General features: G+C 34.6%; 1 protein-coding gene across 1 annotated transcript; it reads left to right on the top strand.

The window, feature by feature from the left end:
- The first annotated feature begins 676 nt into the window (after nucleotides 1-676).
- LOC145784498 (uncharacterized) lies at nucleotides 677-15458 on the top strand. Its single transcript, XM_082596327.1, has 3 exons — nucleotides 677-1037; nucleotides 5288-5445; nucleotides 12801-15458. Exons 1-3 carry the CDS (start codon nucleotides 761-763, stop codon nucleotides 14046-14048), a joined length of 1683 nt encoding a protein of 560 aa, XP_082452453.1. The 5' UTR covers nucleotides 677-760; the 3' UTR covers nucleotides 14049-15458.
- The last annotated feature ends 177 nt before the right edge of the window (nucleotides 15459-15635 follow it).

Genomic DNA, 15635 nt, shown 5'->3' on the forward strand with positions numbered 1-15635 from the left:
TTATACAGTATATACTGTATGTTTATTAATAAATTTAGTTTGTTTAAATCGATCATTTGTTGCGATGCACAGTGGATTACAGTAAAACATATTTTAACTAGAGAAAACGTCGAAATAAATGCGCATTATCACTATCAACATCTTGTGACAGTTTATCGTATCTTACACAAGCAAAGCGTATCGTCGTCCCATGTTTTTTAAATTTTGTTGAAACTTGTTATTGCCCTGAGCACAACCACACTTCGACAATAAAAAACAAAGAAAGGTGCAAGTGATTTCTCGTTTTCCAAATCGAGTTAACTATGAAAACGCGATCCTAGTTGAATGACGTATCACTTTTTTCTTTTCTAGGTGAAACTCTTTAAAACCAGTTACGTTATGCTCTGTAGTTGTCAAAAGACATTGCATCATTGATTGGTATGTCAGCTGTGAGACATCGAATACTACAATGCAGGAGAAGATATGTTAATTGTTGAGGCGGCTAACAATGATTACTATCATTATTCAAAGATATAAGTAAGTGATTGATGTGCAATTTGTAACGCAGTCAAAAATATTTATAATAATTAATTAAAACTGTTTTTTTTTTATGTTTCTTTAGGCAGCTGATTATAGTGTTAAAAACTAAAAACGTTTTGTTTTTCTTTTCGCCATTTTGGCCACATTTGTACAAGTATTGTTCAGAAATTGCAAAAACGTATTTTCGTCAGTTTGAAACTTCATCAAAGCACTCAGCCTGTATTGAAATCTTACAACCAAAATGTATGGACCACAATCACTCGTCCCGTCTTCCATGATGACTTATCCACCACCGCTTTATCATCGGCCAGGCCGGTTCTCTCTTTCACCATCAGCGGGATCTGGGACTGCCGGATGCCCTCAAAATTATTATCCTCACCGAGCGGCCGCGGCTGCTATGTACGGCACGTACGATGGCTTTCTCCAAGGATACGTCCAGTCTGATCCATGCAAGCAAGCCTTGATGATGGCCTCACAAGCGGCTGGGTTTACTGGTGTTGGAGGTGAATACAATTTTGGTAAGTTAGAAGCATAGCCTACTATAGCTGTATTATCACCACAAGTATAAACTCACTCGCGTCCTTGTTGAGCATAATATACTTCTCGGTTTACCACCCTCTCTTGCTCTTTAAAATAATATTTTCAATAGTTACTTGACTTTACAGATGCAGAAGTCGTCTGTAGCTTGTATATCTAAATATAAAAAACTAATTTCAAAAATTTCAAAACAATCTTTCAAGAAAAAAACAGCTATGAAATGGTTTGAGTTAAAAACTCAAACAAACGATGCTAGTTTACCCGCAAGAGTAGATCAATAGTGCATAATAGTTAATAATTCGTTTTAGGTTGAAAAGTTTATAAAATAACGTACGGTTTATCATGTAGTTTGCATTAAAAATTTGCTTAAATTGAACGCTTTGAATCATCAACTGAGCAGTACCAACATAGTGGTGAGACCGAACAAAAAAATTATCACGATTACTTTTTGCAGAAAAACGAACTTTCAAGTTGTTTTTTTATAATTACACAATGGTCTTATGAATGTTATGATGCATTGAACATTTTACTATTTTATGTTTTGATTTTTGGGATTTATTTGGTATTTTGTTGATGGCCAAAACAACCCCGAAGCAGAACAACCAATCCGAAAACAGTTTTCTGTAGATGCTACAACAATATAAAGGATCTAAATACCGTAGGCATGCCAGAAAAAACTGCAACACTAAAATTGCAACTGATGGCCGAACCAAGAGAAATGCTTAAACGTTTTGCCACGCATATTTCTAAGCAACAGTTGTTCCACTGATTAGCTGAAAGATGTCAGTCGTCACCTGCGTTGGAAGGTGTTTTGACTAGTCCTGGTAACTTTGCCTCTATCTTGAAGAAGCAAAGTGTTGATTGATAAAACGTGGGAACCAAAAAATATCAACATATTTTTAATTAGATTAATTTACCCTTACCGCAAATGATTGTTTTAATATGTTCTGTTGTGGTTATGGAAATATGACATTTGTTTCAATGAAATCTTGAAATCACCATTAACTTTACCAGTTGCTCGTTAGAAATTACGTTAGGGCTGAGTTTTTTTACGCAATATCAGTGGCTTAGTGGTTAGTGCGCCCGCCTCTGAAGCGGTAGGCATGGGTTCGATACCTTGTCGGGTCATACAAAGACTTTTTAAAAATGGTACTGAATCTAATTTCTGCTTGGCACTGAGCAATGGAGTGGATTCGGGTAATAATGTACTCAGTTGCGCCTCTATACGGCTGCATTGACACTGTCTGTTATGTAAAGCGCTGTGGAGCAACGCATTCTGCGATGGATACAGCGCTATATAAAAACTAAAATTATTATTATTATTAATTAATAAATTGTTGGTGGTACAAAAAGACCGTACACTCATATATATACCTCTATCTAAAGAGATGTTTATTGTGTGGATATCCTGATGCTTTGTCTGTTTCATTTGTTTCAACAACCTGTTTGCTTTTTTATGTCTAGTACAATGTCACAAGGGTAAAGCCTAAGTGACTAAAACGGTTTAGTAATTTACTATTAGTATTACAGTATCACGTTTTATCGGAAATTGTTTTTATTTTGAAGACCACTTTATAGTGCATCAGTGGTTCCCAACTTTTTTAGTCAAGATTGTTCTTCCAAAAATTATCAGACATGCACACCTCAAACCTTCTGCAAGGAGCCTTGTGTGAAAATGTTGAAAATATACAGTAGTGTCAAACATATGTGTTTTTGTGCTTCACTGTTAGCACTTTTACGCAAAACACATGTAAATTCGTAGGTCCCCTAGACTTTTTTTTCTGTCCGTAAGACCAAGCTGAAAACTACTGTGTTTGATTAAGACAAGATTTGGAGCAACATTAAGTAGCACAAGGTGTTTGTGACATATTTCGACCTTAAATCTTTTGCTACGTTCTAAATCTAAGAATCAGTGAAAATGTCCTTGAAAGCAACCTGGTGCTTTCGGGGCTCCATTGTCAATTTCTCAACACCTGTTGTACAGAAATCACGCGATCACAAAGTAAGTGAAAGGAACAATTTCAGCAATTTTAAGGCATGCAGTAGCTATAAAATTACTGTACAGAAATGCAAACCTTTGTTTTGCGATTAAACTTGAAAAATTAGCACAGCAGAAACTTACTCTTTTTTAACTTTTTAAAAGACGCAATAACATGACATGCTCTTCTGGTGTAAACTATGCCTAGCTTGGTAGACAAAGTGTTTCAAGAGAGAATTGGCATTTATTCTGACTGAAACACTTTGTGACAGTTTTAGCTTAGTTTACACCAAAAGAGCGTAACCTATCATGTTATTGGATTAAATGCCTTGTGATCAGTTTCATTCATTTTTTTATAAAACGATTAGCATAGGCCTACTCAAAAGTTTGTGTACAATGAAACAAGCATTATTAGGCTATATGGCAAAGCCTTTTAGTTGTATAATGAAGACAACACACCTCCATCTGGCAAACGCCCAAACCGGCCCATAATGCCAGCTGCACCTCATCAAACGTATAGTCAGTGCCCGGTGAGGCACTGTGGTATGACCTAACTGTTACATATTTTGGCAATCTTATGAGGGGTTTCTTTTTAATATTATGATGAAACATACTATAAAACAGACTTGACAAAAAGTAATTTTGTGGAATCCTGGCTTACGCCCGGAGTTGAACATTCAGATTAAGTTGACGAGAAGAAAAGAAAGCCAAACTTCGTATCAGTTTTCTGACACGATTTAAGTGTCCTGACGAAGATACAGAAACAGTCCCCTGAGCGGTGTCGAACCGACGTCACTTCGAGCATTGTATCATGGCTTTCACACCACTCGGTTATTCAATCGTTGTGTAAATAACTAAGTATCTTTGTTTGATTGAGCCTATTGTCTTAAAGTATTCAATAAAAAAGTGGATGTGAACACAGAGTTTTTTTTTAAAGATATATCTCGGGCAATGTCCCACTTCGTGTCCATATTTTGACAACATCATTTCAGGCAAAAATCCTCCTTTTCAATTTTAATTACCTGTGCCATAAAATTTCCAGGACAAAAATATGTCACCTTTTGGTAGAAAATTTCAATTTTATTACAATGCCACTCTGTTGGACATGTTCCTTCAATTGTTAAGTCAAATACGTACCACTCATTGTTTTTATTTTGTCAACATTCAAAAATGGAGTCGGAAATCTTTTTATGATGCTCAATGAATAATAATCAAAATCGCAGACGATTGTAATACCGCAGCAGGATTTTATCATGACTTAAAATAATTACCCGCCATTTTGTTCGAAAAGGCGCAAAATTTAAGAGTAAAAATAGAGCCGTCACGGAGTGATTGCTTTCATGTGCTAACATTTGAAAAAAAAATTATACCAGTACTTAGAAGTGTACTGAATATTTTAGATATAAAGATTCTTAATTTTACATTATTTGTATTTTTAAATTTACAATACTGTATAGCCGGGAAGACATGTTTAATATTCTTTTTTCATTGCTGTTTGATTTGCACAGAGCTGAGATCAATATATATCTGCGAAGACATGCAGCACTAACAAAAAACATATTAGCTTATTATTCTTGTTCGAAATATAAGGAAGTACAAAATGAAATGATTTGTTTACAAAATGTAACCATTCCATTTTATAATGATTTTATTAAATGCTGCTTCATTTTGACACCTATGTTTATTTGGATTAATTTTTGTGAATATCCTTTGAACTGGATGTGCAAAATTAAATTGACACCAACATAAAATTAGGCCTAATGAAATCTACTGTGAAAGTCCAACGCAGGTACTGGAAATTTTTAAAGTTTCCGATAAAAACCTACGAGAAACTATGTTTTAGTTATAAAAACTAAACGTTTCTGTCACTCTAATCCGTTGCTTATTTGACTATATCAATGTATATTGTATATGTTTATTTTTTCTTAACCAAAATGTTGCTCGCGATTATGATATCAGTGTCAGTATACAGTAATTAGTATCAAATGGCCAGTACCTTGATAAAAGTTTTTTTTTTTATAATAAACTAACTTACAACAGTATGTGTGCTGTTGTACTTCGTTTGATAACTTAAATTTGACCACTCCTTCTGAACAAAGAAGACTGAAGTTCAGTATTTTAATTTCTTCCAAAATGTGCGCCTGAAATGGGCACAATTAGACATCTCCGTCCATGGACATGTTCGGCACAATGATGTATGACTAGAAACGAAAATTTGTGTGCTAAAAGAAATTGATATTATTGTATTTTCAGATGACAGTAAACCAAGTAAACAACGACGGGCAAGAGCAAACTACAGTCAATGGCAGCTTGAAGAGTTAGAAAGAGCCTTCCACACAACGCATTATCCTGACATTTTCATGAGAGAAGCTCTAGCTTTGCGGTTGGACTTGATTGAAGCAAGAATACAAGTAACTAAGCTTTTAAAATATTCTTAGACCTAGGTCCTATAGGTAATCCATAATTTGATTCTTCTTCTGTAAGGTATAGCCTGGACTCGTCGATATAATCAGGCTATAATTTGAACAAAGGAAAGCATTGGCCTTCGCTTGCTGCAAGTAACAGTGTTTAATGTCTCACAACTAAAAACAAGCTGTTGTTCCTGTTTGGTTTACACCAGTAGCTTACAAACGAAAAAGCAGAAATAAAAGCATCTATGCAATAAGAAGTCAAAAATCATGGCACAACCTTTTAAGCGAAGTTCGGAAACAAGAATTGCGCGACAGAAGAATAAAACAAGTTTGGTAGAAAACCAATCACGAACACCACTATTACCAAACGAAGAAAACATTTTTTTCGATCTTTCTAGACTTTTTAAAATCCAAAACTCCACTCGGTCAAATAAACGTAGGCTAAAAGTTAATCTCTTTTTTATAGCTTTCTTCAAAATAGCGAAATTTGTTTTGAAAAATGTCGCCAGTGAGCCTATTTTTCATAGCAATGCATTCAACTCCTTCATGCTGACGCAGTGTTGGCTCGTTCACTACAGAATACGTGATTCTGGTGTGGCCCGATGGATTTAATTTTGTTGACCAAGCGGACAGCTTTTAAAAGGCCACTAACATAAAATCTTTTATGTTTATAAATTGCCTTTTGACTAATTAATAATGCTGATTCCACAATTTCCTAGGAGTATGTTAAGTTCAGTACAATCCAAGTTTAGACGCTTGTTTTTGGGAAAAAAAAAATTCTAGCACGGCAGTTCAAAAAAGTTTCCTTCTGTTAAATTGATAAAAAAAAATTTTGTTAAAAAATCCAAGCAATAGTGCATGAAAGACAAAAAGCACAAGCAAAATCGTAGGTAAACAAAATTTAAAATTGTTGAAAAAAAAAAAGAAATAAATCACTGAAGTAACCACAGCCGAGTAGCCTATATGTTTATTCTTTGCGATGGTGTGTAGGCACTCTGGCCCTTGACACTACCAAAATAAGAGAAGTGGAATTTAGACAATATTTTAGCTTACTACATAAAAAAGGTATGAAATTTTTCATTTATGGTCGAATGTATGTACTCATGTTCAAATGTTAAGTTGATTTTTATGACAAAATTGAAGTTCGTCACAGTTGGCTTTGATAGTTGGGGGGATTGGCCGGCTGAATACCGTGGTTCCAGCAACATGCATTTATGGTTTTAGGTGCATCCGCCATCTTAATTTTAATTGTTTGTTCAGTGAGATATTACCTAAATGTCATTAATCATATTACCTAAATGTCAATGAAATGCAAAAGATTTTCCACGCAACTACCATACCTTGCAAAGGCAGCAATAGCCAGATTAGCTGTTTGGATGTATAACATTTGTAGGTTAAGTGGGGTTTAGGCACAGCATATTCTACTCTTAAATCACTTGTAATTTGATTTCCGCGGTTTACTTCAGTGTTGGTTTGTAAAGGTAATGTAAATTTGATTATCTCACATATTGACTTGATTTAACTTAATCAGATGTGTATGCGGGTTCAAGTAATTAAATAAAACAAACAAATACAAGCAGGTTTATCAATAGCACTAATTTTGGCATCAGAGTTCACCAAAACGATGATTGCAGTACAAAGATACATAACTTGAAAATTACCTAAAACTTCAAAGAAGTCTATAAGATTGTTATTTTGAAACTATAAAAACCTGTTATTTTGGCTTAAATAATTGAGCTTATTTTTGCTATTTTTGTTTAAAGCAGCAACGCACTGTCGCTTGTGTTAATTATAACGCGGTAAATTCAACAAAGTCTTTTAAAATAAAATTTTCACAGCTCAAATAATGAATCACGGAGACATCTTTTGATTTTTGAAACAGAGACTACAAAAATAGCTTAGTGGTGAGATGATGTCAGTGAAACTTATCATCAGCGTCATTATCACTAATGGAAACGTTGACACGTTCATTAATTTCAAGCAAAATATCATAAGACTTCAAAAATAAAAAGTTCATTGACTCATTTCAGGTGAGGGTGAAACCGTTAAAAGTGATTGAGGCTCCGAAAAAAATTCACAATTCATTGAGCACAGTAGATCATTTCTTTGCTAATTTGATATCTTAAAATGTAGAAACAATGTTAGAAGGTTTCGTTGAGTTTCCAGTTGAGAAACCGCCTGGAAAGATGGGCGTCGGGAGACGGACCCATTTCCACCTGACTAGGTCCCATACAAACGTCCACAAACATTGGATCTTTTAAAGATTCTTTGAACTTTCTAACTTGAACTCAAGAAGGCGCCAGCAGAGTCGCCGTTCAAACTGGAGCTCCTTGTTCTTTAAAGTCGTTTTTTGTTTCATAAACACAAGAAAATCTTGGATGTCGACCGCATTTACACTTATCTTTTTTGTAAACTTTTTGGTTTAATTGTTTGGGTGTACTTTCTTTCAAAAACTCATTAACATGTTCATCAATATTTACTGACACTCATTTTGCTTTTTCAAAATGCAAAGTAACTTTTTGTCAAAAACACTTTAAAATTTACCATTAAAATGGAGCCCCACCGATTACCGCATTGACGCAGACTCAAAGGTCATTGACTTTTTCTTATTTTTATTGGCAAAGAACCCATACACTCGTAGTCACTTTATGGTTGTAAGCAAGTAAGCGTGAGTCTAATTGTATGGATTCGTTTTGTTTTTTAACGATAAGTACTGTTTATAGGTTAATCAACAACACTTTTTGTATAATTGTTTTACGTCATACTCGCCAGACAAAATTTGGCGAGACTATAAACCCAAATTAAACATCAATTTCTGACTAAAAATAATTGAATTTTTCACATCTCCTGTAATTTTTAACAAATATTTTCGCTTCTACAAGCCGAAAAACTATATGGCCGCAGCAAAATCGCTTCTTTTCCAAATCATGTTGAATTACATTTTGTGCAAATGCTTAATAACAGTCAGAACCAAAGCGACGAATGCAAAAATGAATACCTTTAGAAGAAATTTGTGCCCTTTCTAAAGTTTTCCAGAATAAAACGACAACCTTTATCACTGTTTCAACGTTTTTCTCGTCTTCATTTATTTTATAAACACTAATTTAACATTTTCTGTCAAGTCCTTGAGAAAGAGGAATCTTTTTCGTGTTCATCTCGTCGAGATAGCAAATGACTTCTCAGTATGTGCGATTTTTTAGTTGCTGTTATCGACGTTATTGTAAGCTAAGGTTGCTTTTCATAGGGGTCTACTTTGACAAGACTAATTTGTCTTATTCAATGCAATTCATAAATTACAACCTTTGAAACACAGAAGAAAAATTTTAAGTACTGTTGTCAGCCAAAACATATTTTTCACTTTTATTAGAGCCGCCATTGAGATGTGTCAATCCAGACTGCTTCTGAAGTGTTGTCGACGTTGTAGAATCATTATTCATTCAAGCGTGTAAAGTAAAATTATGTTTACGTTGATGTAATACCCAATATCATTTCTTTTACATCAAGCATTAGTTTTTTCCTCCCAAACAAATAAATATCTGAAAACCAAAGTCTACACCCAACATTATTATTTCATGCCAAAACAACAAATGCCACATTAACTTGAGAGAAACTAATTCAACAGAAACCAAATAAGAAGAGTTTATTTTCGAAAGCGTGTGATGTTAGTTGCTAATTTTGTGAAGCAACTAGTTAATCTTTAACTTAATTGAGAGTTAACCGAATTAAAGTTGTAAATAATTTGGTAATTTGAAAGTTTAAATTGCAATTTCAAATTTAATTTATCGCACATCATCTGCTTCAAGCTGCTTTCCTTCTTCGTCTTATGTCAAGAGCGTTTTCAATTTTGTAATTCAAGAGACATAATTGATTTGAAAATTAAAGAACAAAAAATCCTTGAGACTTGTGGACTGTGAGAAACAAGCTGTGACTCTGCACTGATTAATTTGCTACATCAATTTTCATTCCAATGTTTTTTGTGTCCTTTGTTTAAAAACCTAATAAATGTCCGTTTGCCGCGGAACCAACAACGAATATTTTCAAAAATTGTCGCAGTTTTACAGAACAATTTTGTTTACGGCTTGCAAACGTAATCGGACGTTTTTTCAACAGAAACTTTAGTTTGGTTAGCATGACAGACCAGGTTTGTTTCATGCGATTTTTTTGTGTAATCACAATTGATTGATTAAGATATCAAATGTAGCGTATTGCTCTCTGACGTTCCTACGCGACTGGCAACCCCCTCAGGATTACTTGCGCTTCTCGGTCGACTTCTATTGTTCTGGAACGTTGCGTGTCGCTGACTGTTAAAACGATTCTCTCCCCTTGTAGATCTCAGCGCGTTAATTTGACTTAATTAATCTATTATTGGAAAGAAAAGGTACTTTAAAAAAGGTTAAACGCAATATCCGGCACTGTTTACTTTCTATTTTGGCTCAACAGAAATCTTTGCACGCATAAAATCGCTGTAGCGAAAATGACTTGACAATACAGTACAATGAAGTGTAATTTTAAAGACGAAATTTGGGACTAATTGAAAAGCAACCAGGTTACACAGTTTGATTTAAAGAATAAGACACTGATGACAAACGCAACATTGAATCAATTCAGCGCTTTAGCTTAGAAGATGGCAAGATTATCTCTTTCACAGCTTTCATAATTGAAAGAAATTCTATTAGGCCAAGATTATCCTGATTTGTCAACTAACTTGATTTTGTGTTGGATAATTTGAGTTAATGTTACGGTTTTAAATTAAGCAACTTCTGCAGCACGTTCTAAATTTGATTAGGTTTGATCACGGCAAACACCTTTCTGGTGATTTTGTAACAAAATAATTTACTTGTTATCACAGTCACTTGACCCTTGTTGGTACGGGCCACGGCAAATAGTTTACATTATAGGTAGTTCATATTTCTTGGTTCAATTGAAGGTTGTTTGTAAGCTACCGATTTTGCTTAATCAAAAAGAAATCAATTGTGAAGAGACTTAATTAAATACTTGTAAATTTATACCATTTTTAAGTCTTTTTCATTCAATCGCTCTCTAAAAAAAGTTTCAATTACAAAATAAGCTTATATATTATTATAGTCTACCGCCATTTTTATAAATTTTATTCATTTTAACAAATTTTTGATCATTTGGAAAGGAACAGAGATCACAATAATTTTTGTACTAAATTGATTTTTCAATGATTGCTCACTGTGTAGCTTTTTGCATCGTTTCGATTTATTGGCAATATTGTTGCAAAATAATTAATTCTAAAACAAATGTATGAGTGTACCTACGTATTATAAAAATGAACTGGCAAATTAATTAACTACCCCTACTGAGCATTTTATAATTACACAAGTGTAGTTTGTTTAATTAATTGTAAAAATATGTAGAAGAATAAAATAAGACAAACAAACACGAAGTCTTCCAATAGTCAGAAATGAAAGGGTGAATTTCCCTTTTTTTCTCATCTTGTAAAACAAGCTTTTTTGTAATCAAAGGTAAAAAGCCTTCAATGTAGATGCTAAACTCATGTTATAAAGCTATAGGCTACTGTATTCATCTTCAGTGCTATAACTGTAAGCTTTGAGTCATTTTGTCTTTGTGACGTCAGCCGCAACCTAATTTGAAACTGGGGGGCACTAGCGATAGCTTACATTTACTGCACTAAAGATTAAGACAGTAAAGTTTTTAAAATGTTTGCTGAACATGAGTTTAGTATCTACACTTAGGGCTCTTTATTCAATTCACATATTGAACAAGCAGAACGAAAATAACTTTTCGTATTAATAAATGTCCAACACTTCAAGACATTGATCATTATTCAGACAATTCACGATTCAAAGTAACCGAACTTAAAAATATAAACTGCCCAATCCACGAGCTTAAAATTTGAGTTTGCGTATTTTTGTTTATTATTAAACCTTTTATCAGCTTTACTGTTCTACCAATACACGTATCAATAACTACTGCAAAAGGTATATACATAGACTAAAATAAAAAGGATTTTATTATACTTGAACTTAACTCATCTTATTATTATTGTACTGTTGTTATTATTGTTATTATACTTGTTGTCTGCAACTTTTCTATATTTTTAAGTTGAGAAAAAAAACTTTTATTCAGCAGCTTTCCTCATTTTTGGTTTTTGTTACACCAGTATGAATTTATTTACGAAACAATAAGTTTGAAAAATAGTTAAGAGGATAAGTTTTTTCACTTGTGCATAGTAATTTCGCGGCATTTTGTCTTGCAGTTTGCGCAAAGTCCCTTACAAACCTTTGTTAGTTTTTTCAAACATCATTTGGAAACATTTTTTTCCCTTTGTGTTTTGATTAATTTAAAGAGTTACTTCATTCTAGCTGATACAAACTGTTTTCTAAACAAACGGCTCCTTTCAAGCAGGTATCGTTTTGCCAAAACTTCACTTGGGTTCAAATTTATAATCGTTAACTGCTATCAGAGAAGCAGTCGGCTTAAGTCACTTAGGTTTATGAATTACTTTGCAAACACAAAACTCTCCAAAGACTTTTTGACGGATTGGCCTTTACTAAGCAAACACAAAAAAGCAACAATCCTTGACATGGGGTTCAGCAAGAAAGATGTAAACTGTTGTTTCGTTAATGTTTATAGATAAGGAGGTTTGCTGTAAAATTGTGGGATTTTGTTCACCGATCTGTAAAGGAAAGTGGTAAACGAAGGATGAAAAAAAGCTATTACCATCTGCTTTGATATTTCTACCCCAGTGAGCACGACTGTTGGCTAAATTGTAGCGGGAGACATAAGATCAAACTAGTCTCATCACCCAACACAAACACAATCTCCTTCTAACAAAACAACACGCGCTTATCTTGCATTTGAGTGGTATGCGGAGCACCGTTATTTGGTTACGAAATAACGTTTTTGGCAAGGGCTCTGGGTCATAATTAGGACAGACGCATTATTTTTTTAACTTACGGGTTTTTACTTTAAAAAGTTTTGAATTTTCGTCAATAGTTCAACCTTAGACCTAGAATGAGATGAGAAGGAATGGCGACACCGAGTCCCAAAGTCCACAGCTAATGCATCACACTCTTTACTTCTCACGGCTAGCCAGCGCTAAGCGGATCAAACTGTCTTGTGTTTTAGTTTTACTTATTATGTAATTTAATCGGAATTGCTGGTGATCCTTCTTCAGTTGAGATTTGGACTGGTAACTTTAGTTAAAGCTGCTTTAGCTAATCTTCTTCACGAGTAGGTAAATCTTGGAGCGGTTTAACAAAGATAGTTTGAAAATCTAGAGCTTGTTTTGATATTTGCTCAACTTTTTAAAGCTTCTTACAAAAACCTAAATGGCAATTTACTAAAATATTTTTTTGTGTTTTCAGGTTTGGTTCCAAAATCGTCGCGCAAAACTTCGTCGCCAGTTGAAAATGCAGAGCAAATCAAACAAAGCAAACTCTGATAAAGTTGATGATGACAACAACGGCCAACCTCTTGATAACGCAAACGATGATGGGGTGATAAAACCCAAAGAGATGAACGAAGATACGTTTTGTGATGGCACAGATGGAACAGTTTCAGATGCAGGCGGTAAATGTGTCACAAGTGATAAGCTACCAGGAGAAAAGCGCAAGCGCAAAAAGTCAAAAAAGAAGCACGAAACACATCGAGAAGACAATGAGGAATTGTTTGAAGATGCAACCTTAAGATCATCCAATAAACCAGAAGACCCTTCTCTTCAACTTTCAACAGATTATAAATCCAAATCGGACTCCAAAGAAACAGTTTTACAAACTTTCAGCGAACAACCTAGTAGTTCTTTGCAAAAACATTACAAACGTTCCTTTGGGTCTTCCGCTTGTGAGCCATACAATTCGGATGCTAGCATGATGTCTTATTCCAGCTGGATGGCATCATCCACAAAATCTCAATTTTCAAATCCACCAATGACAACATCTAGAAAAATAGAGGACTTGTCATCTTCCAACAGTAGTCAATTGTCTCCTCAGGATGACGTTTTAAGTCCTCCTCAAACTAGCAACCACCTTCGGCCGATGATCCCTCAGCCACAAGACCTCAGCGCTTTACCAAGCGGAGACACTACTATTCCCATTTCTGAACCTTACAGAGACACGGCTGTTTGCGGGGCCATGCAATATTCGGAGGAATATTCGCGTAGTCAGCAAGCGCAAGGCTTGAATCCATTTTTGCATAATCTTCAACAACAAAACTCAATGATGTCAGCATACCCAGGAACCACACATACGCAGCGAAGTCACGTATACGGAAGCTCACATAATTTGGACAGGTCTGCTACATCGCTCAGGGTTCGAAGTAAGGATCTAAAGATGGAAACACAACATTACGACGGAGCTAACGGATATCCATCTTCTTTACCCCAACCTGTGGTGTCTTCAGGCAAAGGAATGTCTGTAATGGCAGCAGCATACATGCATAGACAATCCCCGGCCAGCCATCAGTACAATCATCAGTCTCCTTACGGTGGCGCTGCAGCTGGTCAATATCAACATCGTCTCTATTCATCGCCGCACTTTGAAACTAACCAGCTTCAATCTTTTAATACCGATTTGCCGCCTCTAGGCTACGGCTCTTTAAATCCCTTGTCACTATAGATCAAACTCCGTCATTGTAACCTGTAGCGTTTGCTCTTTATTTATCTGTTTTAAATTTTTATTTTTTTTCTACTGCAAGCTATTTTTCACAAAATTTTTTAACACTGACTCACTGCTTTTCTTTCTTTGTTCTCTGTGATCGTCGGCTTTAGGTTCCGATGACCAAAAAAACAAAAGGTTAAACTATTTAAAAAAGTGTTTCAATAAAGCTGCTTATGAAGAAGTCAATTATGCTTAAAAAAAATTTTGTGATGACGAATTTTAGCCCATATCATGCAGAGGTGTTGATGCAAGTAGAATACACTAGCAAAAAGTGAAAAGCCAAACAACAACTCATTAAATATTCTAATGTACAATTAAGTGTTACCTGTGTGTATTACTTGATGGCTCACTAACAATTTTTTTACTTCGTTTACCTGATGAGTTTAAACATTCTAATATGTTGTAGTAATGTGGTATAACCAAGTATAGATATCTATGATCACAGTTGATCGAATTGATGTACAAGAGTGAGCTTTATCTTGACATTCCATTTTTAGCATTGATGGATGGATTGCGGAGTTGTTTTTAAACTTCGTGTTTTTCAGGCCCAATAGAACTTGTCCCAGACAGAAAATCAGTCGTTTTTTACATTGATTCAACATCTGCAGATCATTGTAAAAACAACTTGTTTGCTGTTTGGGGTGCCACTGACGTTACTATCCACACTCAAAAATCAAAGCCTTCATTGCAGCTATTTTTTCTGTTGTTTCATCCACGGTTTGGTGATACGATGCGTATTAGTAAACGAGCACCCGGCAAACTACTGTAAATGTCAATGATGTTTTCCAATCGCTTGGAATAATGGAGATTCATTGGATTCTCAAAGTGAATAAAACTGGTATCGCATATAAGATGGAGTACTTTTTTTAACAAAACAAGAGAAATAATAGAGCGTTATTATTTTAATATCGTTAGACTACGAGGTAATTATGATAGCCTACATCAGTTTATTGAGTACAGTACGTGCTTTAGTCAAAGTGCCCAATAAAACAACGGGTTCAAACATCAAATGTTTAGAAAACGTTGTTTTTGTGTAAAAAAGTTCCTTTTTAAAAACCAATAAATGAACTAATTACTACAACGCCATTTTTTCTGTCTTACTTTTCATATAATCTTAATTTTTAGTTGTTCCTTTGTGCTGTACTGTGCCTCGTATAAGAAGTTCAACGCTGATTCCTGAACACTTCTTACAAAAATAAATAAACAACGATCACACTTGTGTCATGAGCGTGGTCTTGCTACAAATGACCTTGTATTGCTTTCTTATGCGTTTTTATGCAATTGCATTGTTTTCATTACTTTTTACTATCCTTGTATCTGTTAGTTGGTTAGGCCTTTATGCGCATCGATTTGGTCTAAAATAAAAGAATTTTAGTGATTTGATTGTGTTTTCAAGTGTTGTTAGTTTCCTACTATTTTTGCTTTAGTTAAAGCGTCAGACACTCAAGCTATGCTCAATATTGTTTGATAGACTACAATGCTGAAAAGAAAACATGCTTTATAGAATTGCAGCTATAGATGACTAACAGCACCAGCAGGTTATGC

Source organism: Aplidium turbinatum, chromosome 15 (assembly GCF_918807975.1).
Source record: "Aplidium turbinatum chromosome 15, kaAplTurb1.1, whole genome shotgun sequence".
Taxonomy (NCBI): Eukaryota; Metazoa; Chordata; class Ascidiacea; order Aplousobranchia; family Polyclinidae; genus Aplidium; species Aplidium turbinatum.